General features: G+C 42.1%; 1 protein-coding gene across 3 annotated transcripts in view; it reads right to left on the bottom strand.

The window, feature by feature from the left end:
• Window positions 1-25100, bottom strand: part of INPP4B (inositol polyphosphate-4-phosphatase type II B) — a 700458-nt gene extending 675358 nt beyond the window's left edge. For 2 of the 3 annotated variants that reach the window (XM_044300585.1, XM_044300600.1), the window contains exon 1: window positions 24646-25099. In XM_044300585.1, coding sequence (XP_044156520.1) covers window positions 24646-24736 — 91 coding nt within the window. In that variant the 5' untranslated portion in view covers window positions 24737-25099. Of the gene's footprint in view, window positions 1-24645 lie in introns of all 3 variants that reach the window. The other variant, XM_044300592.1, reaches the window with a different exon arrangement.
• Between the last annotated feature and the right edge of the window lie 748 nt (window positions 25101-25848).

Here is a 25848-nt window from a genome sequence, read left to right as displayed (position 1 = left end):
TCTCTTCACCACTGCAATTTAGGACATATAAACTAGATTATATATATATATAAAAGTTAACTTTATAGACTTTTCATAAGAATGAATACTCTCCACTCATCCACCCACATCTCTGACAGCCCCCAGTGCTACTCTCTTCTACAAATCCCTTCAGACCACTGATTTTGAGAATCTAACTATCCTGGCCACATTATAGGCCACAGAGCATTCAACTCCCTTTCATTTGCCTCCCAAGCTGAAACTCAACTCAGCCCCTTCATGACCTAGCTATAGCCTTCTCTAGTGCTTAAATTTTCTCACAATCCAACCCCCTTTGTCTCAACACAAGGATAATGTCTCTTATACACAACAGAAATCTCCAAGAGCTGACCTGTCCAAGAGCTGAAGGTACTCTCTGCCCATGATTCCTAGTGGCCCCATTCAGCTCACTGTTGGTCCTCAAGCTCAAAGATATTCTCTTGTACAGACACATCTTTGATCCCTTACAATACAGCTGTGGCACAGTGTCTCAGGCCTTTCAATTATGCCAGAATCAAGCAACTCTAGATCTCGTATTGATGTTGGCACCTGCACCTACAGACAGGGCATGGTGGCACCATCAAGTAACATAGCCTGTCAACCCACTACAAACTCAGTACATAAAGGGGGGGCATTTATCAAGACAGAATTTTTTTTTTTCTTTGTATGTTTCTAACTAAGCAAATTTAAGGGGTTTTCAATTTGTTTACTTCATCTACAGTGGTCCTGTTCTCCTATTTAGCTGAGCATCACATGACCTGCGATGTCAACTTCTCTCCCTGCTCTGATAAGATTCAATGCACAAGCCTGAAGGGCAGGTCTGTGTTAAGGCTCTTTCACACTTGCGTTCTTTTCTTCCGGCATAGAGTTCCGTCGTCGGGGCTCTATGCCAGAAGAATCCTGATCAGTTTTATCCTAATGCATTCTGAATGGAGAGAAATCCGTTCAGGATGCATCAGGATGTCTTCAGTTCCGGACCGGAACGTTTTTTGGCCGGAGAAAATACCGCAGCATGCTGCGCTTTTTGCTTCGGCCAAAAATCCTGAACACTTGCCGCAAGGCCGGATCCGGAATTAATGCCCATTGAAAGGCAATAATCCAGATCCGACCTTAAGCTAAACGTCGTTTCGGCGCATTGCCGGATCCGACGTTTAGCTTTTTCTGAATGGTTATCATGGCTGCCGGGACGCTAAAGTCCTGGCAGCCATGGCAAAGTGCAGTGGGGAGCGGGGGAGCAGTATACTTACCGTCCGTGCGGCTCCCGGGGCGCTTCAGAGTGATGTCAGGGCGCCCCACGCGCATGGATGACGTGATCACATGGCACGTCATCCATGCGCATGGGGCGCTTTGACGTCATTCTGGAGCGCCCTGGGAGCCGCACGGACTGTAAGTATACTGCTCCCCCACTCCCCACTACTACTATGGCAACCAGGACTTTAATAGCGTCCTGGCTGCCATAGTAACACTGAACGCATTTTGAAGACGGATCCGTCTTCAAATGCTTTCAGTTCACTTGCGTTTTTCCGGATCCGGCGTGTAATTCCGGCAAGTGGAGTACACGACGGATCCGGACAATGCAAGTGTGAAAGAGCCCTTAGTGATGAGAGCGGCAGGGGTAATATTCGAATTTGCAATATTTCACTAAATATTTCTACTAAATATTTGTCATATATTTGAGAATTCGCGAATTCGTGATTATATTCTTGATTGCAAAAATCGGCAATGTAATATTCGCGTAATGCACGCGAAATACAGGCATGGGTCACTTATGCCACATTTTTTACGTTGGTATAAGTTTCCTGAGACTGTAGATAATGGTTGGCATGGCAGATTACAATAGCTTTATATGCAGATAGAGTGCTCCAATATATTTGCGCTTGCGAATTTTCGGCAATTAATGATGCGCATATTTTTTCGCAATACGTGCAACTTGTGACATCACAGCACTATGTAGCATGTATGTATGGACAGCAGAACCTATCAGCTACACTATAGATCAAGTTAACCTACACTGACTATCTCCTCCTAACTATCTGATTATATATATATATATATATATATATATATATATATATATATATATATATATATATATATATATACACACATACATACATACATTTATTATATATATATTACACACTCACCTAAAGAATTATTAGGAACACCATACTAATACGGTGTTGGACCCCCTTTTGCCTTCAGAACTGCCTTAATTCTACGTGGCATTGATTCAACAAGGTGCTGATAGCATTCTTTAGAAATGTTGGCCCATATTGATAGGATAGCATCTTGCAGTTGATGAAGATTTGAGGGATGCACATCCAGGGCACAAAGCTCCCGTTCCACCATATCCCAAAGATGCTCTATTGAGTTGAGATCTGGTGACTGTGGGGGCCATTTTAGTACAGTGAACTCATTGTCATGTTCAAGAAACCATTTTTCTAGTCTTCACCAGTCCAATTTTGGTGAGCTCGTGCAAATTGTAGCCTCTTTTTCCCATTTGTAGTGGAGATGAGTGGTACCCGGTGGGGTCTTCTGCTGTTGTAGCCCATCCGCCTCAAGGTTGTTAGTGTTGTGGCTTCACAAATGCTTTGCTGCATACCTCAGTTGTAACGAGTGGTTATTTCAGTCAACGTTGCTCTTCTATCAGCTTGAATCAGTCGGCCCATTCCCCTCTGACCTCTAGCATCAAAAAGGCATTTTTGCGCCACAGGACTGCCGCATACTGGATGTTTTTCCCTTTTCACACCATTCTTTGTAAACCCTAGAAATAGTTGTGCTTGAAAATCCCAGTAACTGAGCAGATTGTGAAATACTCAGACCGGCCCGTCTGGCACCAACAACCATGCCACGCTCAAAATTGCTTAAATCACCTTTCTTTCCCATTCTGACATTCAGTTTGGAGTTGAGGAGAATGTCTTGACCAGGACCACAACCCTACATGCATTGAAGCCACTGCCATGTGATTGGTTAACTAGATAATCGCATTAATGAGAAATAGAACAGGTGTTTCTAATAATTCTTTAGGTGAGTGTATAAACTGTCTAATGTAATACAACAAAGCACAGAGCTCAGCAATGACACTGCTGTCTCTTTCATAACTGCAATAGACTTTAGAAAATAGCTGCTGGGGAGGTTCTTATATAGTAAGGGGTAGGCAACTTTCCTATTGGTTGCTAGGGATGTTGCTAAGCTATGACAGAGATATTGCAGCCTTCTCATTGGCCCTCAAGCTAGAAGCAGGGAGGGATCACGTGTACTGTAAAAAAAATAAAAAAATCTAGGATATTCAAAGTTACGAATATATATCACTATATTCGAAATATTCGCAAATTCTCGAAGTGCCGATATTCACGATTAAAATTCGCAATTCAAAATATTGGCACCCAACACTAGTCTGGGTCTGTGCACAGTACATCACTGTGAAGGCTGTGCTAGTTGGAGTGATAAGCCTTGCACCCTGCACTGCCCAATCTAATGGCTGAGCTGTCTGCCCTTTGTCTCTGTTCCCACCGGATTCTTCAGCAAGTTTAACTTCTTCTATCATCAGCAGCACAAATTCAGAGTTGGATGCGGTGTCTCAGGTACTGAGCAGCTGCAGGGTTTCCTCTTCTCCAGGTACTGAAGAGACAAATGCTGTGCATAGGATTCTCCTTCCTCATCCTGTAAACACAGAGCTGACGAAGACTAAAAGGAGTTCTCTCCTCTGTACTCTTCTGCTGGCTGTGAGGAAGAGTCTGCAGAGAATTTCACAAGAACAGGTAGGGGGAAGATGCTGTGTATATCAGCAATGTCATTGTACTGTAAAGCTTGGACTTGTAGTCCCACACATATAACATGAGTATCCCAGCAGTCAGACTGCAGACAGGGAAGCAATCTTATTCACTCCCTTTGCAGAGCAAGGGGGAGGGCAAAGGCAGTCTTTGCTGACACCCACAAATATTCACGATGACAACCTCAGAGATTGTTGTTACATGCCCTCACAGCTCTCCAACTGCATGTCAACAAAGGGCCAGAACAAAACTAGGGAAATTACTGAATATAGGGGGTCATTTATTGTTATGAAATACACCTATATGAGGTGTATTTTAGCGCAGCCGCAATCTGAGACTTCTCCCCACTCACGACAGGTCTAAAATAGTGGGCATGGCATGGGTAAGGAAGGGGACAGGCAGGCAGGCCCGTCTCATATACCATTTTCTACGCCTGTTTTAGGCGTAAAAAAAAAGGTCTAAATGTAACAGCTAGGAAGCGGTATTACATTTAGAACTAGCTCTTGATGCGCGGAAGTTATGGAGAGGCCGGCACCTCTTCATACCTTCGGTAGATACACTGCCAGCGATGGGGTTTATTAAGACCAGCATTTAAAACGTCTTAATAAATATAGTATCCATAATTTATTTTCAGTGCTTTATAAAAAAAAATGTACATAACTTTTTTTATAACCCCCTTTAATTTGACACTTTAATGTGCTTAATATGCAATTGATCTCGTTAATGGCTTTTGTATTGTTAAGGATCAGTTTAAAGTTTGTATCAGCAATGTATTTACTGCGTTCTGTCAAGTTGATGTATGCTACACCTATACAACCTGAACGGCTGAGGTATGTCCTGCTCTCAGCTGATTGTAATGGTGAAGAAGGGAGCCTTCTGCTCCCTGCTTCACCATTCAGCTGCTGTCACTCCACTGTCAGCGCTGGCAACTGAGCTGTCATCTTCGGAGGAACCAGGTGAGTAATTACAGTTGTTTTGTTTGTTTTTTACTTCCTGTGAAGGAGGCACATATCTGGGCCTAACTATCACTGCACAGCAACTGTGGGGCACATCTTGGCATTACTACTGTGAAGGGTCATACCTGGGCATAAGTATTGTGAAAAGGGCACACATCTGGGCATAGATATAGTAAAAGGGGGCACATGTGGGCATTACTACTGTGTTCTGGCACAAAGGTAAAATAATTACTATGTGGGGGCATTAAGGGGACTGGGTGTGAATATTAGGATCCAAAACAAGCTGGTCACTGGTTCTTATTGAGGCCACTATACCAACACAGAGGAAGAAGGAAGCAGGGAAGCTACTGCACATGTGGGTCCACTGCTGAATGCAAGAGAAGGTGGATAATCTTAAACAACTTATTAAAGCCAACAACAGTGGTGAGTATATCCCCACAAAAAATGTCAATGCCTCAACAACTTGTCATATGACCCTGAGCATCAATTATAGCTTGACAACGATGTCTCATGCTATTTAAAAGTCAACTTATTGTCTTCTTGAAGGGTGGCTCTCAGGTCACTGAGGTTCTGGGGTAAAGAGTTATGAGCCTCTACAAGGGAACTCAACTGATCACATAGGTTTTCAATGGGATTCAGGTCGGAAAAAAGTGCAAGCCACTCCATTTGAGGTACCCCAGTCTCCAGCAGCCTTTCCCTAATGATGCGACCTCGATGATGTGACTCAGATTTGCATGTGATATGGGCCCTTTATGTTTGTTTAATTACATGTTAAATGTTATGTTTGGTTTCTCAATATATGTGGTCCATTGATCTGACCTCATACAGTGTTAAGGAGACAATGCTGGATCGCACAGCCCAACAAGGAAGGGTTGACTTAGATGACACAGAAGAAAAGGAAAGAGAAAAGGTGGAAAACACAGGACCCAAAGACAACCCCTTCTTCTCCTCCCTTAACTACAAGCCACCCCTATGAATAAAAAAGTTATTTTTGTCATTTAGGATGTGTGTTCGAGGAGTATACACCCGATATGGCATATTCACTCTGTATATGTGTGTGAGATGTATTGTGTAATATATTATATTTTCTTAAGGAAAAGGACAAAGCTTTTAACTAATGATCCAACAGAGAAACTGGGTACATCTGAAAACAAAATACCAAAGGAATTATGAACCAATATACAACATTGAGTATATTAGAAGATTTGTGAATAAATGTTTAATATTAATGGGGTTATCAATAATCAAGGGTATATAATTAAACTGATATTGCTGGTTAAAAGGTTTACACTGAAGATGTCAAAAGGTTTTTACTGAAGAAGATATCAACAAATGAAAAGACATTCAAACAAATGTGTCTTTATTTAACACCACATTGTGTTATAAGTAACTAGGGCTTCATTCACATCACTGTTCAACCTTTCCGGAGAGGACGGATTCGGTACATAACTGAGCAGAACGGAACTTAAGGACCCCATAGAATATAATGGGGTCTATTAGGTTTCCACTCAGGTGAAGATTTTTGAGGCGGAGACAAAAGTCCTGCATGCACTACTTTTGTCTCCGCTCCATGCACTACTTTTGTCTATGGGGTCCTTAGGTTCCGTTCGGAACTGATAAATGTTTAATTGTTATCACATGACAAAGGCCATCCAAGACCATTGAAAACTATTGATTGCAATTTTTTATTTAATTTGTTAAGAACAAAGATGAGGACCGCCATGAAGTAGAACCTACTTTATGTACAAGTTTTTATTTTAGAAAATGTTATAAAAAAAATTGGGTCAAACACTGAAAAAATAATTGAGAATAGTACATGCACAGTATATGTAAGTGTACAATGAGATTTAGGTATAGGGTTTAGCAAAGTTTTGGTTCCATTGGGCAATGTTATTTAAAAGCAGTGTTAGACCGACAAAAGTTATAATGGGACATTTGTTTGTTTTGTTTAATCCATCTGATGAGTGGGTGGTGGGAAGTAAATGACACAACAAAGTTTTTTTAAATGTACTTCACCCCATTAAAAACTCAAATTGCCAAGGACCGAGTTATTTTGGACAGAGTTGAAACCCATGCACGGAGTTAATCCAGAGCGGAATTTATTTTTAAATGTTAGAATATGTGGAACTGTTCAAGTTTGTTTTTAATTCTTCCCTAAGTGCAGAATGTATCAACTGTTTAGCAGAGCCAAGATTGACAACCTCAGCAGTGACCAGGCGCTGCCCAAGTTAACAACACCAGGTGTGGTACGACACAGCTTTTGATGGTCTGCCTGCCACCCAATCAGAAAAGACTTTAACCACTGATCTGACTTCTGCTCACACTACTGTTGTCCATGGGTGATTTGCAATGGTATGGAGAGCAAAGGTAATCATCTGGCCAAGACTTCCTGCAGTACACTAACTAACCAGCAGGGCTGATGACCTTATAACAACTTGCAGAACAGCTAAGGGAGGAGCTCCCAATGTAAAAAGTTCCTCCCACAGACAAAGTTATGAATTGCCCTACAACCACTTAAAGGGAACTCATCACCAGTTTTATGGTGTCCTAACTAAGGACAACATAAATAAGTGACTAATTCTCTTAGCAAAATGCTGGGCCACTTTCTTTAATCGACCCAGTCAATCTGCCAACTTCTTGCATTGAAAAGCTCCAGCTCATAATGAGGAGTCCTGAATATTCATGAGCTCCTGCCAGTTATTTTCCATATGAATCAGCAGCAGGTGGGAGGGGAGTGGCTATAGCTCTAAATTAAAAAAACGCTGGACTCACTGACATCACGCTGGACTCAAATCAGCTCATTAGCATGTGGCATGTGGCATCTTTGTGTGTATATTATGAGGTAACCATCTGTCACACCAGTAAGTGAATACATCTAAGGCACTTTTTAGTAGTTAATGATTGTATATAATTAGTTAGATTCTAATCAAATATCCACATGACAGGTCCCCTTTAAAAGAGGTTCCGAAACCGACAATTCCCTCAAATATCAACATGGAGGGAGGAGGGGTAAGAGACTGAGCTTGACAAAGACTGGACTTTTAGTAAGAGCGGCTGAAAAATCTGGAAAGTTCTCATCTAGATCCTGGTATGAAAAGCCATGCAGTCTGGATTACAGAGCACAAGTAAACAAACATTTGACTTTGATACTTGAGAGTGTTGGGAGAACCTTTTAACTCCTTAATGACTAATGACGTACGTCATGATGTGGTGTTAGTTACTTGTGGTGTACTTGCAGTGACACCGTCATCTAAACAGGTGTCAAGGACAGCACACCCAGCAGGGTACCAATCAGCGCAGTTCCTGCCTTTAGATCGCTGTGATTGGTCAGTCACATTTGACTGACCAATCGCAGCATTGAGCGGAAGGCTCAAATCCTGCAGAGCAGCCTCCTCAATGAGTGTTGAGGGGACCAGGGCTATGCTGTTAGGAAGCTCCTGTAGTCCCAATAACCCCAATCATATATATAACACCCAAAAGGTAATAGGTGAAATGAGGGGGCACACACACCAGGGAAACAATTGATGGATGAATAATTAATATTTATTACTCTAAAAACACTCCCCTAAAAAGATATATATAAAACATACATAAAGGGTATTGATAACAACCTATAATTCATGTACATCTTGATGTACATCTATATTCATGTACATCAATTTACGATATATATAACACCACCCCAATCATTCGGAATGGCCAAGCGCATCTCCCCAATAATTCAAAATGGCCCAGCACAGCAGAGTGTCAACTGTAACATACAGCTGACACTCTGCTGTAATAACCGACATTGGTGCTGGCAACGATGTCTGATGTTTAACCGCTTCCATGCCGCGGTCCGTAGAGGTCGCTGTATGGAAGTGATTAAGGCCTTCTGCACATGAACTGTGTGCTTCCCGTTGCCGCAATACACGGGCACCATTCTGCGGGCATTACGCATCCCGGATGCGGACCCATTCACTTCAATGGGTCCGCAAATCCGGAGATAAGGAATGGTGCGGAACGAAAGCATGCAGCGGAACCCTACGGAAGCATACGGAGTGCTTCCGTGGGGTTTTATCCTGTACTTCCGTTCCACAAAAAGATAGAACATGTCCTATAGTTTTGTGAAACGGCCAGATCGCGGACCCATTAAAGTGAATGGGTCCGCGATCCGCTGCGGCTTCCCCACTGTCGGTGTTCGTGCATTGCGGCCCGCAGCACGGTCACGGGGCGCACACGTTCGTGTGCAGGAGGCCTAACAGGGAGGGAGCTGTGGCAGAATCCCGATGGTTTCCATGGCAACCAGATGCCTTCACAGGGATCCAGCTTGCCACTGGCAGGAGCCTTAGTGTAAAGTCACAATATACTGCAGGGTTATGGTTCCAAAAAGTGTTAAAAAAATAAATAAAATAAAAATAATCTAACTTTTTCCAATAACATTTATAATTGTGTAAAAAAAAAAAAAAAAAAAATGCTTCACTTCCCAAAATTGGTATAAAATGTGATCAAAAGAGCCATATGTACCCTAAATTAGTACCAATTAAACCGTCACCTTATTCCGCAAAAAATTAGCCCCTAAATAAGACAATCACCTAAAAATAAAATTAATATAGCTTTCAGAAAATAGGCACCCAAAAATGTTAGTTTAAAAATATATATCTATATATAAAAATATCTCATGATCTACCCCTTAAAATGAATGCTGTAAGCATAAAATAAAAACTGTCCCAAAAAAGCAATTTTTTGTAACCTTACATTAAAAAAGCGTGATGCCAAGCGATCAAATATCAAATATAGACCAAAATAGTACCAGTCGCCTCATCCAACAAAAAAAAAAAATTACATCCTACATGAGACAATCACCTAAAAAAAAAAAAAAAAAATATGGCTTTCAGAAAATGGAGACACAAAACAAAAACAAAACAAAAAAAATAGACATATTAGGTATTGCCAAGTCTGTAACAACCTGCTCTATAAAAGGAGCACATGATCTAACCTGTCAGATGAACATAGTAAAACACATAAAATAGAAACTGTGCCAGAACAGACAGACATTTTTTTGTTACCTTGCCTCACAAAAAGCATAAAATCGAGCGATCAAAAATCATATGTACCAAAAAATAGTACCAATAAAACGGTCACCTTATCCTGTGGTTTCCAAAATGGGGTAACATTTTGTGAGTTTCTATTGTAGGTGTGCATCAGGGGGCTTCAAATAGAGATGGCCTTGCGGTTCGCCCGATGGTCGTTTCGCGGCAAACTTTGCTCGTTCGCTGTTCGTCAAACAGGCGAACATATGGCGATATCCGCCGACGCCATATTCTTTGCATTGTGCAGAACTTTGACCCATGACACATCATTCAGGTGGGACAGGACAGACAATTGAGATGTTTCAGCACGTGGACACACCCCATACCCTATAAATAAACCCGATCTGGCCACCATTTTACATTCAGTCTTTTGCCGATGTAGGGAGAGATTGCTGTGTGGAGCAGGGACAGACTGTTAGAGACACCAAACGCTAGCTAATAGGGCTACAAAAGTCAGTTTAAGGACTGGTATAGGTGTGCCATTGATAGGTGTGATATACTTATAATAGGCTTTCTAACATAGAGAGTATATTATAGTGCATTTGTATTGTGCAGCAGTTGTGTGTAGTTCTGCTGCGATACCTGCAGCTATACAAAGGGACAAACAATATTGGAACAACTAATTGCAACTGGTGTGATATACCTGTTGCCCCGAAAAAAATCTGATTGAGGCAGGGGTGTGATATAACTATAATTTCTATATAGGGCATTTGTATTGTGCAGCATTTGTGTGTGGTTCTGCTGAGATACCGCAGCTATACAGAGGGACAACTAATTGCAACTGGTGTGATATACCAGTTGCTCAATATAACAAGCGGTCGGTTGACCAAAAAATCCCTTTAGGGGTCTCTAACTAATATAAAAATATATCTTTATTAATTAATGACTAAAACAGCGATGCAAAAATTCTATAAGGATGATCTAATCTAAAACTGTCAGAGTACAGAAGAGCTGTGTACATATGTATTTAACTTATGTATTTGACTACCAGCTGGTGCTTGGAATTGGCAACAGCTAATGACCTAATTACATGAGGTCATTAGTTAAATAATGGTCATTAGCAGCGCGTGCACGCTAAGGACCCCACTTCCCCTGACGAAGCCACAGCAGTGGCGAAACATGTCGGGAGGGGTGCCATAGTGCAGCGCTATTTTTAGACAGAGCACAGAGAGCGTTTAGCAGGTGAACACTGGATTAGTTTCAGACCAGATAGCGGTAGTGCAACAGCCACCCTGTCATTACCCAGCAAGCTCAAGCAGAGCAGTACAGCAATAGTAAGATTCAGTTGCGAGTAAATTGTTAGCAGGAATGATCACAAATTCAGCCGCCGTGATATGACTCAATAAGTATATAGCAAACGAATTCAGTAGAGATTTCTGCTGCCAACTGGTGGACAACATTTCCAGTTGTGACAACAAGCTACTATCTGCTTCAAGAGAATAAGGGGCAGATAGTGTTTGTGGTGGCTGCACAGTGGAGATTATTAGCCCGTCAAACAAATGGCTATTAGTAGTGATCACCAGATTCAGTCACCGTTACATAAATCTACTGCCAAGACAGAGTGATACCAAGCCGGTAGAGAGATTTGTCACCGACTGGTGGACAAAATTACCAGCTGTTGCGACAAAATACACATCTCCTCTAAGAGAACAAGGAGTAGATAATACTGGCTGTGACTGTACAGTTGATATAAACAGTCACCAAACAAGTGACCACCGTCCAGTAACACGGTGTATTGTGTGATTAAGTATAAATTACATCAAACAAACACAAATCATTTCAGAACTGGCCCATTATTGAGGGAATGACATGTAGTGGTAACTGTTACACGCCCGGTCTCATTTCATACATCAGAGTATACCAAATTGATTCCCTGCACTCAGTACCTTCCTGGCTCAATTACCTAGAAGGGAATATATATGGATATACACCTCATGTAACTACCCTAAAGCTGTTGCCAACTCCAAGCACCAGCTGGTAGTCAAATACATGAGTTAAATATATATGTACACAACTCTTCTGTACTCTGACAGTTTTAGATTAGATCATCCTTATAGAATTTTTGCATCACTGTTTTAGTCATTAATTAATAAAGATATATTTTTATATTAGTTAGAGACCCCTAAAGGAATTTTTTGGTCAACCGACCTCTTGTTATATTGACTTTGAGATCCCGAGGGTCCCTAAATAGGGCGTGAGATTTGTTTATATACCAGTTGCGGCCCAAAAAAACTGATTAAGGGGTTTTATATACCTGCTTCCATAAATACTGCTCTTTTATAGGGACTTTGTCACAGGGTCATTTTGAAAATGACAAGCAGAGGAAGAGGCAGGCCATTCCACAGGGGTAGTAGGGGTCAGGCAGATGCACCAGGCCGGAGCCTAAGAGGGAAGTTGGAGAAGGTGCGTGCGATTACATCAAAGGACGCACCAGAGTTGGTTGAATGGCTCACTCAGCCTTCCGCTTCTGCACTCTCCTCACTCTCTGCTGTGTGTACCCCCAAAGACACCATAACCACCACCATAGCCCCTCCACTGGAGTCAGAGGAATCATTTTACCATCAATTCCCAGAGGTTACCGATGAGCAGCCATTTTTGGCATCGGATGAGGAAGAGGCGGTAGCAACGCCCGCCACGCAGCGGACTGATCACAGTACCCAGATCAGCCCAAGGAGGGTGGTCCCCGCTCTTGCTGCCTACTCCGAGATCTCTAATGTCAGTGGTAGTGAAGGTGACAATGATGACTTGTCGATGAACGTCACGTGGGTGCATACAACAGAGGAAGAGGAGGGGAGATCAGAGGGAGAGACGGAGCAGCAGATAGGGAGGAGAAGCAGACAGAATTCGCAGTGCAAAGGAGGCAAATAGCAGACTGCAAATGTATTTTTGAGCGAGCCATCCACCATGCACGGTCACATCTTGCGCTCCCAGGATGCCGGCACATGGCTCAGCAGTATGAGCTTTTTTTAACTCGTCAGCTGCTGATAATAGTGTTGCCATCTGAAGCCTGTGCTGTCAACGCATAAGTCGCAGTAAGCCCAACACTCACCTAGGGACCACCGACTTAAGAAAGCAACTGGCCTCCCATCACCAAACCCAGTGGGAGCAAAACCGTCAGAACCCACAAAGGCACACTCCCGGCGCTCCACGTCCTGCCTCTTCTCCTTCTCCTCTCTCCTCCCATTTGTCCTCCACTCCACCTTCAACTGTGCCGTCGTCACATTCATCTGGCAAAAAGGCAGGCTTTCGTGGCCCAAATGTTCCAGCATAAAAAAATGATGAAGCCGGATAATCCTCTTGCCCAAAGGCTGACCGCTGGCTTGTCAGAACTGCTAGCCCGCCTACTACTGACATTTAAACGGGTGGACTCGGAGGCCTTTAGAAAATTTCTGGCCATTGGCACACCGCAATGGAAGGTCCCCGAAAGGGAAATATTTCCCCCAGAAGGGCATCCCTGAACTATATGGCCACGTTCAGCGGTAAGTTAATATATCTCTGGCACACAGTGTCGGTGCCAAGATACATCTGACCACAGACACGTTGTCTAGCAAATACGGGCAGGGAAGGTACATAACTTTTACTGCCCACTGGGTGAACCTTTAGACGGCCGTCAAGCATGTAACCCGTGGCACCCGTGTGGATTTGGTGTTACTGACATGGATTGCATGCAGGCCTGCCTCTTCCTCTCCGCCTCCTACTCCATCCTCCATCTTCTCCTCAGCTGACTCCTCCTTTTACACTGCTATCGCCTCTTCCTCTGCACCCCCTAAGCTCCCCAGAACCTATTCGACGTGCCAGTTGAGACGTTGCCATGCTGTGCTGTGGCTGTTGTGCCTGGAAGTCAAGAGCCACACAGGTCCCTCACTGCTTTCAACTCTGCGGTCACAGGCCGATCAGTGGCTAACCCCATTCAATTTGACAGTTGGTAAAGGGGTGTGCGACAATGCTGCCAATCTGCTGAGCGCGCTGAAACCGGGCAAAATGACATACATGCCGTGCATGGCACTCCTCCTGAACTTAGTCGTGCAGCGATCCGTTGCCAAATACCCCAGGGTGCAGGACGTCTTGCGGCAGGCCAAGAAAATCTCTCTAGCCATTTTAGATGATCTTACATGGCCATGGCTCGCCTTGCTGACGTTCAGCGGCGACATTTTTTGCCCATCAGACGTCTGATTTGTGACGCGCTGGAACTCTACCTTGTATATGCTTGATAGGCTTCCCCAGTAAAAACATGCCGTTAATGACTACCTTTACGAACTCTGCGGCAGGACAGGCTCTGGGGAGCTTGTTTTTTTTCACCACCCAAGTGGCTGCTCATGCGCAATGCATGCAGACTTCTGCGGCCATTTGATGAGATCACCAAACTGGTCAGTCGCAGCCAGGGCGCCATCAGTGACATCATACCTTACGCCTTCTTTATGGAGCGTGCATTGCGTTGTGTCATTGATCAAGCAGTCGAGGGGCAGGAGCAGGAAGATGAGCAGGACCAGTACTGGGTGGCAACGTACTTAGACCCCAGGTACAAACACAAAATGGCGGACATGTTACCAGCATCACAGATGACTGTCAGAATGCAGCATTTCCAGGCCTTGTTGCGAGAGATGCTGCATTCTGCTGTTGAGATGAGATCATTCTTGCAGCCAACCAATCGACAGCCGCCATCCGGATCCAGCCTCAGTGAACGTCTAGACCGACAGGTGTCTGACTACAATCGGGTTAACGGCCGACGTAGTTTGGCTGTTAACCCTTGCTGTGTTACAGGAAAAATTTGATTAAAATTTAAAAATTATTAAAATTTTTATTATGGGGAAAGAGAGTGATTCAAATTATTATAAATATATATATTTTATATTTTTAAAAACTTCTTTAATTTTTTTTATCTTTATTCCCCCCTTCCCCCTAGGAGACCTGTACATGCAAGAATTTAATTGCTTTTCCCACACACTAATGTGTTTTAATACATTCAATTATGGGAAATTCAGTATATTCCAATGAAGTACTGCCACCTTCTGGACAACATTGGAATATACTTGTGACAGACTAAAGGCCTGCCAGGCCTATTACTAGCAATGAACGGCTTCTCCAATCTCATTACGGGAAAACCACTCAGGTCTAAAGCCACTTCAGATGCCATGGTCACAATTGAGGGGTTAAATGTCTGCGATTGGCCGATCACATACATTAGCCCGGCTATCTGTTGTATGACAGCTACGATGCCCGCTATGCTCTGGAATGGGTGTCATCTTTAAATGGAAGTGTCAGCGTTCCTCTTGTTGCACCCAAGCTCTTCTTATTTCTGTGGCCAGACCTTCCATGGCTGCTTTGCCACTGCCTGGCCCCGTCAATCAAAGTGAGGGACTGGCCACAGAAATTAAAAGAGCTTGGGTGCAACAAGAGGAAGCTCATTGCACCAAAGGCCTAATTTGCATTTTAAGAAAAAGTAAAGTAATTCAGGAACGGAGCCTTGCATCAACAAAAGAAAAACTACATTTTAAGCAGGTGAGCTACAGCTATGTTTCAATGCATAGGGAGATCACTGGTAACAGATTCACTTTAACAGAACAGGAGGATGTCATTTGTCTCTTTAAAGATGGCACCTGATCCAGTGTGGAGCAGGCACAATAGCTGCTGAGTGCCTGCTGTTTCACAGTATGCATTGCATTCTTGGTGACAGGTCCTCTCTATTCAAGGCAATAGGACAGGGCAGGACTACACAAACCAACGTATTCACAAATCAGATACTTTGCAACACTGTCTCCACATATTCACTGCTTCTGCTGTTTACCTTCAAACTTATCCACATTTTCCTCCCTCTGTGCCTTCTATTCACATCAGTCCCTCTCTCCTTCCTTCACCCATGTACAGTTCACATGCACTTTTTACTTTCTCATATCACCTTGACCCATCTTGCTCCATTGTGCAGCACTGAAAAAATATACACCCAAGTTATTCTACCATCTGTTGTCTCATTCTATTCTCCTGCTACTGGCTGCAGGCGACATCCTACCAAACCCAGGACCACTTTCTTCTGCTAATCTCAGCTTCTCACCTGCCATGCAAAGAAACAGAGAGAATCTGATTAACATTTGCTGTATGTCCTCTTCCTGTGTCTTTTAACCCTTAACAATTTCATTTAAACATGGTGCCCGCTTGGACATGAGGCCCACTGCTCATGTCTACGACTGACAATAAAGCAGATCACAGGCATTTAAACCTTTAGGTGCCGTGGTCAAGCATTACCACAGCATCTAAATGGTGAAAGACCTGGAAGTTGATCCTTCCGGCCCATCCACTTCCTTGTCCATGCCACGCCTACTTTTTTAGGCCTGACATGAGGGGGAAAAGCTGCATATTGCAGTGCAACTAACAGTTGCGTCACAATCTGCGCCTGTAATACGCCTAATATAACATAGTAACATAGTACATAAGGCCGAAAAAAGACATTTGTCCATCCAGTTCGGCCTGTTATCCTGCAAGTTGATCCTGCAATATAGGCGTTATTCATGATAATAAATGACCCTGCAGTTCCTATGTTGGCATGCAGGTGGCTGGCCAACATAGGATAACAGCATATTAAAGTTATACTGTAGTTCTATGGAACTATAGCTTAAGCAAAAAATAAAATAAAAAATCTGACTAGATAGTATTGTAGCCTCCCAGAGGGGCAATTTTTTTTTTTAAAGTTAACAAAAACGTTAAAAAGTATAAATTATATAAACCTCAGGTATCCAAGAGGTTACCTGTGCTCTATGTAACTCTGTCAGGGTGTAATACACTCCCCACTATCCAATTCTTCTTCCTTTCAAAATTTCTCAACTTCTAAAAAACTCATGGAAATTTGGCTTCAACAATCTGAGACCAATTTCCCTGCTGCTTATCATGGGCTACTACTTTTACCATACTACTGATGACATGGTGGAGGAGTAGGCATACTTCTTTCTCCACAAGGCTCGTTTCAGGTCATTTTCTCTGTACCCATGCCCACATTCCCTTTGTTTGAGGACCACACCATTATCTGGCAACAATCTTGATCTTCTTGATTTCTGATTTTATCAACTTGCCCTTCCTATTTTCTGACCACAACCTTTCATTTACTATCAAGATATTTATTATTCTCATGACACTTTACTTTTCACACACACAGACACCTACATAACATTAACGCACATCAATTTATTAACACTCTACAGTCATCTCTTCCCTCTCCTGTTTTGATCTGGCTGAAAATCATTACAACTAGGCTTGAGCGAATCGACCTTCGGATCATAGATTCTTCTCACCCAAGAGACCTCAGTTAACCCCCTAACTGTTTTGCCCCAGTCCAGCTCCAGCAGTGAAAAAAGTAGCTAACTGGAGGGGAGGGCTGCTTTAGATGCTGCTACGTCTTGAATGGTAGCAGTTAGAAACATGCAACTGACATTCCAAGCTTTCAGACAATACCAGAATGACAGCAATATGTCCAGTACAGGGGAAGATATCACTGAGAAAAATCGGGATGCAGTGAATGCCGCTGAAAGTCAAAGTAAAAACAGGTTTTACCAGCGATTATTCCCGACTTGATTTCTAACAGTGATTTCTCCTCAGTTGCTTAGACCTTGGACTGTCAGCTTTCAAACAAGACCAGTTGTATGCTTCTAGCTGCTACCATTCAGGAGATAGCAGCATCTAAAGCAGCCCTCCAGTTAGCTACTTTTCCCACTGCTGTAGCTGGACTCGGGCAAAATAGGTGGTTAATTCCCACTGTATGCATATTTGCGTATTGAAAAACTATTTAAAAAATAGCAAACTGAACAGGGGTTTGGTACTGGCTGGTACCACAACACCAAAGCCCAGTTCGGACTGCAATTTTAAATTGTTTTTTTTTTCAATGTGCAGATACTATATGCATACATTAGGAAATAACAGAAGCCTTGTGCGACTTTGAGCAAAGCGATTGCGGCATCTGTGAGGTTAGGCAGAGTGAGGCGGCGCCGTCTGCCATATGTTTGAAGCCTCTGCAGTAAAATTGCAGGACTCCAATTGGTTACCAAGACAACCTGGGCCCTGCTAGAGGTTCCCAGGCCTGTCAATGTAAGGGTACTTTCACACTAGCATTATTCTTTTCCAGCATTGAGTTCCATCCTAGGGGCTCAATACCGGAAAAGAACTGATCAGTTTTATCATAATGCATTCTGAATGGAGAGCGATCCATTCAGGATGCATCAGGATGTCTTCAGTTCAGTATTTTGCCTTTTCAGGATGGAGATAACATGCTGCGGTTTTATCTCCGTCCAAAATTCCGGAACACTTGCCGAAATGCAGGATCCGGCATTTTTTACCATTGACATGCATTAATGCTGGATCCGGCCCCGAGTGTTTCCGGCAAAACAGATCCGTTTGTGCAGTCTGCGCATGCTCAGGCCGCAAAAAAATTGAAAAAAAAGAAATGCCGGATCTGTTTTTCAATGCATTCGTCAGACAGATCAGGATCCTGATTCGTCTGACAAATGCCATTAGTTTGCATACGTTTTGACGGATCCGGCAGGCAGTTACGGAGATGGAACTGGCTGCCAGAATCCTCTGCCGCAAATGTGAAAGTGCCCTAAGCTTCTCGCTAAGCTGTGCACGAGGCATAGCTCATCAGGGAGCACATTAGAATCCCATTCACCATATTAGATCTCATATTATGGCGAATAGGACAAGGGATCAAAAGATCCCAGGTTCTAGCTCCCTAAGGGGGTTAAATGTTTCTAATTAAAACAATTTAAAAAAAAGTTAAAAAAATTAAATAAAATAAATATTTATCTCTCCTGACATGCTTGTTTTAATAGCTACATACATTCTCTATGTAATAACAATTTGGGAGCATCTATTCTTATGACTTTATGTTGTACAATTCCTGTATTATTTCAACTCAACGCTATGAATGAATTGCTAGCAGTCTGCAGTAAGGGTACAGCGGGGTGGTAACCAGTTGGGTGTGCACATGTCTGACAATGGCAGTGCTGACTGGATAGAGTGAGACTGTTCAGGTACACCCCCCCAACTTTTTACCATCCCTCTGTACCCTTACTGCAGACTGCAAACAATTCATTCATAACATCTAGTAGAAATAATAAAGGAATGGTACAACATAGAGCCATAAGAATAGATGCTCCAGAAGTGTTATTACAGGGGGAATGCATGAAGCTATTAAAAACAGGCGTGTCAGGAGCGGTGACAGGTCCTCTTTCCCAATTTTACAATAAAAAATAGTCACCTTCTAGTCACCTCCTTAACAACAATGATCAAAAAGTTGTATGCAACTCAAAAATGGTACCAAGAAAAATCAGTTTGTCCACAAAAAACAAGTTCCCATACAGCACCGTAGACCGAAATATAAAAAAGTTATGCTTGTCAGAGAACGGCAATGCAAACTAAATTAGATTTTTTTAAAAAGGTTTTTATTTAATAAATAAAACTACCCAGGTTTGGTATTGCCATAATCTTATTTAGCTGCATAATAAGGATGTCATGTTATTTTTAGCCCACATTGAATGCTGTAATATCATTTATTTATTTTCAATTTTTTCCTCACAATTTTTTTCCCCTCATTTTCAAATACAAGACATGGTAAATTTAATGGTTCCAGTAAAAATGCATCTTGTTTGGCAAAAATAAGCCCTCATATGGCCATAGGAACAGAAACAAACTATGGCTATTAGAATGTGAGGAGGAAAGAAATAAAAAATGCAAAAATAAAAATAGGCTCAGTCCTTAAAGGAAACCTGTCACCTATACTATGCTACCCTCACTGAGCTTTTCTAAATGTTCATTGTGTTACCCTAAACATATAAATCACACTTTAAATTCCATTTGCAGACAAATTCAATAAGTATTCTGCATTTTTGTACTTCCCACCTTTTATGCAAATTAACATAAAAGAGTCATATCTTACTTGTAGCTCTGACTCATCTCAGGTTAATTTGCATATGTATCAAATCAGTTTTTTTTTTTTTACCCAATAAAAGCACACAGAGCTATGGGGACTGGGTATTGCGGATGTGCTAGCAGCCATCTAGCAACCCATGTCCTTAGCTCTATACCCAAAATCCCGGTGACAGGTTCCCTTTAAGAGTTTAATAATATGTACCTACTCACATAATGGACAACATGGGTTTAATGTAAGGTACATGATGAGGTTAAATAGTAATTAACCCCATCATGTGCTTCATATTAACCCCATGTTACTATTAATGTGAGGCATATGGTTTTATCAGACCTCGATGTGCCTAACATTATTAGTAAGTGACCTCCACATAATAAGCTCAGAAACATGAGGTTAATGTGTGGGTATTTTTTGTAATTTTTTTTTGTGTAGTATCGAATATCGCAATACTTGTTCTTTGTATCGAAACCGTATAAAAATGTTTGCATTATGACAACTCTGGTGCACAGTCAACTTGGATACATTTATGGAATGATCTGCCCTGTTTGTCCATTAGAATTGTACTTTAGGCTTTTGTAGCATTAGGGCTCATGCACACAACCGTATGTATTTTGCGGTCTGCAAAAAACAGATCCACAAAAAATATGGATGACGTGCATTCCGTATTTTGCGGAACGGAACAGCTGGCCCCTAATAGAACAGTACTAATCTTTGTCCGTAATGCGGACAATAATAGGACATGTTATTTTTTTGCGGAATGGAAATACTGACATACGGAAATGGAATGCACATGGAGTAACTTCAGGTTTTTTTTTGCAGACCCATTGAAATGAAAGGTTCCGCATATGGTTCGCACAAAAACTTGGAACGGACATGGAAAGAAAACCCTTAGGGTCCATTCACACGTCCGTTGTTTCTTTCCGGATCCATTCCATTTTTTGCGGAACGGATGCGGACCAGTTGCGTACCCATTAATTTTCAATGGATCCTGAAAAAAAAATCGGACAGCACAATGTGTGCTGTCCGTTTCCGTTGTTCCGTTCCGCATGTCCGATAAAATATAAAACTTGTCCTATTATTATCCGCAAAAATCGGTTCCTGGTACAATACAAAGTCAATGGATCCGAAAAAAACGGATGACATACGGAAACATTTTCAGGAACAACGGATCCGCAGAAAACGGACTAAAACTCGGGATATAGAAAAATACTGACGTGTGAATGGACCCTTACTGTAACTTTTCTAGAGACTAAGATAACATAGAATAAACATCCATTGGCCTGGAACCTGTTGGTACAGAATCCTTGGATCCTATTACACAATTCAGAACTGAAATTTTCCAGTGGATTACAAATTTAGTTGGCATTCTATTTTAATTTTTAAGGCTATTTTTACACTGGCGGCAAGTAACTCTGGCAGGCTGTTCCGTCGAGTGAGCAGCCTGTTGGATCCGTGCTGCCGCTAGTTCACGCGTAGTTTTATTCCGGCCGCTTCTCGGCATGTTTTCCATGCTACCGCCGGAACTCCGTCCCGACCCCATTATAGTCAATGGGGCCAAAGCGGTAATCCGGGGGCACGCATGCACTAGCGGCAGCACGGATCTGACAGGCCGTTGACCCGCCGGATCAGCCTGCCAGAGTTCCTTGCTGCTAGTGTGAAAGTACCCTAAAACAGTAGAACATTTTAATGAGTTTTCTTATTATTTATAGTTTTCTAATTATTTAGTTATCACAAAAAAAAATAATAAAAAAAAAATGCGGAATTACCCACACAACACTGGCTGAAGCTATTGAAAGTGGTTTGGAACTTTCCTATGAAACTCATTGTTTGAAAATCCTCTTAATGGGTTGGCAAACAAGTACTTAAGAGCAGGAAACATAAAGCCCAAAGTAAAAGGATCATTCGTGCCAAATGCAATTATAACAGTAACAAAACAGAGTAATTTGTATTTTATGCATTACAATGTGTAAAGCAAACGTAATGCAGATTAATGCAAAGAAGCAGAAAGGGGTTGGAAATAAAACTGAACAAAACAAGATATTCAAATAAGATGTGTACCCTACAGTGAAGTAGCTAACAGAGCAATGTAGGAACACTGCAGGTTTTATTTGCTCACATAATACATGAGTCATCCTATTTTTTATCATTGCAGGATACATTAATTCTATATATAGTCTATGGTACAATCCTTTCTATGCTTTGATCAGTTGAAGGATGAGTAATAGAGATTATCATCACCCACATTTCATCACTGGTTGGATTCTAGAGTACCTTACTTTACTTCTTTACAAAGTCACCATATGCTTTGTGTGGCATCCATTATACCTACAGTGTTTTCTACTCAAAAGAGTTCTAAAATAGTGACAGCTCTTGAGGTTTCTCCATCAGATTTCTAGAGGGCATGTATTCCAAAGGGTAAAATGGTATGCTTAGTCCTACAATTCCTAAATCAGCAGGTAGCAGCAGCCTTGGGCTATATGAAGTATTTCCAAGTTTTGCATGCGATTCTTTAGATGTCATCTGTGTGGTCCACTTCTGACAGACTCACATCTTATAGGATGAGTGGAGTCCATTCACAAAGTCTATTCTCCACAATATTCATGAATGGACTCATCAATCTTTAAAGCCAAAGAGTATCATGATAGACTCAATCTGAATACAAATCATTCAGCATAACAGTTTTACTATTATTTTTTGTTATCTTTCCCTGACATGAGTGGTTGCACGTCTATCACAACTATACCATAAACAGGCAAATATTTATTATCCTCTGCATACATAACTAGTGTTGAGCGAACTTGTGTTTTAAGTTCGGCGTCTAAAGTTCGAGTTCAGGTTATCGAAGTATCCCGTTATGGATTCTAAATTCCGTTATGGTCCGTGGTAGCGGAATCCATAACGGGATACTTCGATAACCCCAACTCGAACTTTAGACGCCGAACTTAAAACACAAGTTCGCTCAACACTATACATGACCATAATAAAATGGCCAACATATCCAAAGTGGTGAAGGAAAAAGGATCTACTGTAGGTATCCTCTTCTGAGAGAAGTTATAACAATAGCAAAGACAGGTGCACTCTGCGGTCTTACTAACCCTCATACTGGTGTAAAATTGAGAGATTAGCCAACATATCCTACTTGGAGGACATTCCTGAGAGAAGCACCAAGGAATGTCCTGCAGTGCTTCTTGTAGTAGATTCCTAGCAGTTTGAATCTTTTCTTTAGACCTCACAGTCTACTTTTCGCAAGAAAAGAATGTGTGCATTTAAAGAACATTACATTAAACATCTTCTCTGCAAATTTGGTACCTTCAGCAGCTGACAATATCTGCAGGCTTCTAGTGAAATCAACTGCACGTTACAAGGAGGTAACTGCTACTGAACAGAGCTTCAAAATATCCCACAGCACAGCTATCTACTTCCAGATGGCAAACATACAAAAACTCCACATTGCATGTGATATATATTGGATACAATAGTGTTAGACCCTGTAGCTTGATGCCTGTCTCCTGCTGCCAAATTGTGTTGCTATGGACACGGGATAAGACAGGGCTAAGACCGAATTAAAACAAAATGTGCAAGGCAAAGATACACTAGACACGTTGAAAATATAATTACCATCATTTAGTCACACATACGGCGGGAGGAAATAAACCAGGATAACAAACATTCATCAAGCCTGGTCATTAAGGAGCTTCCAGGCTCCGAACTGCATAGGAAAATATAAATTAGTGAAATTGTTCCCACTTAATAGCCCTATCTGTGTATGTGCGAGGGTTAAATTCCTAAACAGGTTATAAAAAAAAAAAAAAAAAAAAAAAGAGACCATCGAAATCAACTTTGCTCCGAGCTCTGACAGATGAGATGTTCAGAACACATCATAAAGCTCTAGACTAGAGAAGCTGCAATATGCGGAGCATCCGGAATGTGCTAAAGGTTTATTGGATTACTACCTACACTATTCCCCATGTTACGGAACAGCTTCCTGCAAATTCCTACATGACAAACTCATTCAGTCCAACCGGTGGGCTGCTGACAACTGAGAAACCATTACAAAATAAAGCCACGCACTAACATATACAAATGTAGCAGAGCTGATGTCTAACATCTGCAGTCCTATGCAAGATGAGAGATAATATACACTGGGGCATCACAATGATTTGTGTTGCGCTTTTGCATGATCCTATGGCATGTGGGTCCTAGGACATGTATGTTGGATTATGAACTTTGTGCCTATTCTAGTACTCTGACCAAAGATGGTAACCATCTTCTACCTGTACTACTCTGCTAGCCAGGTAATAGCTTAGGAGGCGGTTGACAACATCTTTTTAGGGGATTGTATTTGGGGGGTTGCTGAGGATTGTGCTGTTGAGTAGGAAACCAAGTGAAGATCACTTAATGCTCCTCTAACTGTTGTGGACCCCCTAAAAGTTTAATGAGATACATTTAAAAAATAAAATACACCCATTCACTCTGTATGCTGAATCCACTTGACACCCACATATAGCATAAAGAGTCTATGATTTATGTGCATATTCCAAGCCATAACCCACTTCAGCTATATATTTCTATCATTGTATTATTCAGCCCTGCTGAAAGCAAGGGACAACAGATGAGGGAAGTGAAGTTGCCTACTGAGTGAGACAGGTCCACAGTTTAAGGAACACATATCCAGGGTCTATTAGGTGAAAAGGCTCCATTCAGTCATCATAAGGCTCTGTTAGGCATGCAGGATCACATATAGGATCAGCTTCCCTTGGCTGCAAACATAGCAGCCTTCAGCTCAAGCTGTGTGAAATCAGCCCAGACCTTGCGATGCACCAGCTGATAAAGGGTTAAAGGATGCACTTTGCGCTCCAGGAGTGCATGCACGACACACATGAATAATAGCATGCCAATGGAGGTGCTGCACTTACTTGCACACTGTGACACAACAGCATTCTCCCCTTCTGCTGGAGAAATCAGATCCTGGGCTGAATCACAAGTCCTTTCCTCCTTTATCTCCATGATCAGCTTGGTGAGAGTCTTCAATCTCCTGTGTGATTTGGCTTCTCCCAGTGCCACTGTCCAAGATCTGCAGTTCTCCTTGGCTATGGCTTGAGGTAAGAGCTCTTCAGCCACCTAGGCAAGAGAGGGGCAGGTAGCAGATAGCAGCAGAAGTGATGCTGTGCCTAATGCAGACCATTCTACATGTATCTTCCCTGTCACTGGAGCACACACCTAACACACCTCTCCACAATCAATCCCCTGTTGCTTCTTGTTCAGCTCCTGCACAGACCAAAGCTTCACAGCAATTAATGCATTGGGAAACTAGGTGGCAGAATGCTCCAACCTTCCCTGGTCCTCAGACTGTGCTGCTCAGCTGGCAGCTGCAAACTTTACCAAGGATTCAATACATGAGCTGCAGCAGGCTGACAGAGGGACTTAGGGAGGTGAACATGTCCATCATCTCCTCTATTAGCCCTGTCCTTTATGCTAAGCTTCCCATCTATCCGTGTCACCATGTGGGGAGAATTCAGGATGACACAGCATCTCCAGCAGGCAACAGGTTGAATGTGGGAAATGCCAGCCTCATTTACTTCCCCATGGTGTCTGTTGCTGTTATGCCTGATAAAAGTCATAATTGTTTCATGAGTGACCTTCTGGGAAGAAATTCCAGAGCTGATCAGGAAAGGGTGGAAGATGTGCCTCTCCTTATTTCTCTAGCAGGAGCCATTTTCAGTCTGTTAAAGTTAATGAGCCATATTTGAAACAGACATACATTCATTAGGACACAAATAGAAGAACTGACTGTTACCAGCTGCCCCTTAAATGGCACAATATTGGGAAATGCAAAGTACTGCGTCTTCTGCGATCTCAAACCCACCCCCCCTCCAGCTTTTGCTTTGTCATTTTCTCAGAAACACATTACATTGCGCCGTAGAATGCTCTGCATTTTACAATAAGGTCACAGTATGTAAATCCACGGTTGGCAATTTCATTTTTACCCAATTTCCGGTTATTATACATGTATATATGTAGATTATTTAGAATGGCGGTGGTACCTGAGTGCTTTACCTACACTAAATTATCCATGCATTTTATTCTATAGCTACAAATATTAAACTCCCAGAAGAGAA

This window comes from Bufo gargarizans, chromosome 1 (genome assembly GCF_014858855.1).
Source record: "Bufo gargarizans isolate SCDJY-AF-19 chromosome 1, ASM1485885v1, whole genome shotgun sequence".
Lineage (NCBI taxonomy): Eukaryota > Metazoa > Chordata > Amphibia > Anura > Bufonidae > Bufo > Bufo gargarizans.
This window is presented reverse-complemented; position numbering and strand designations above follow the sequence as displayed.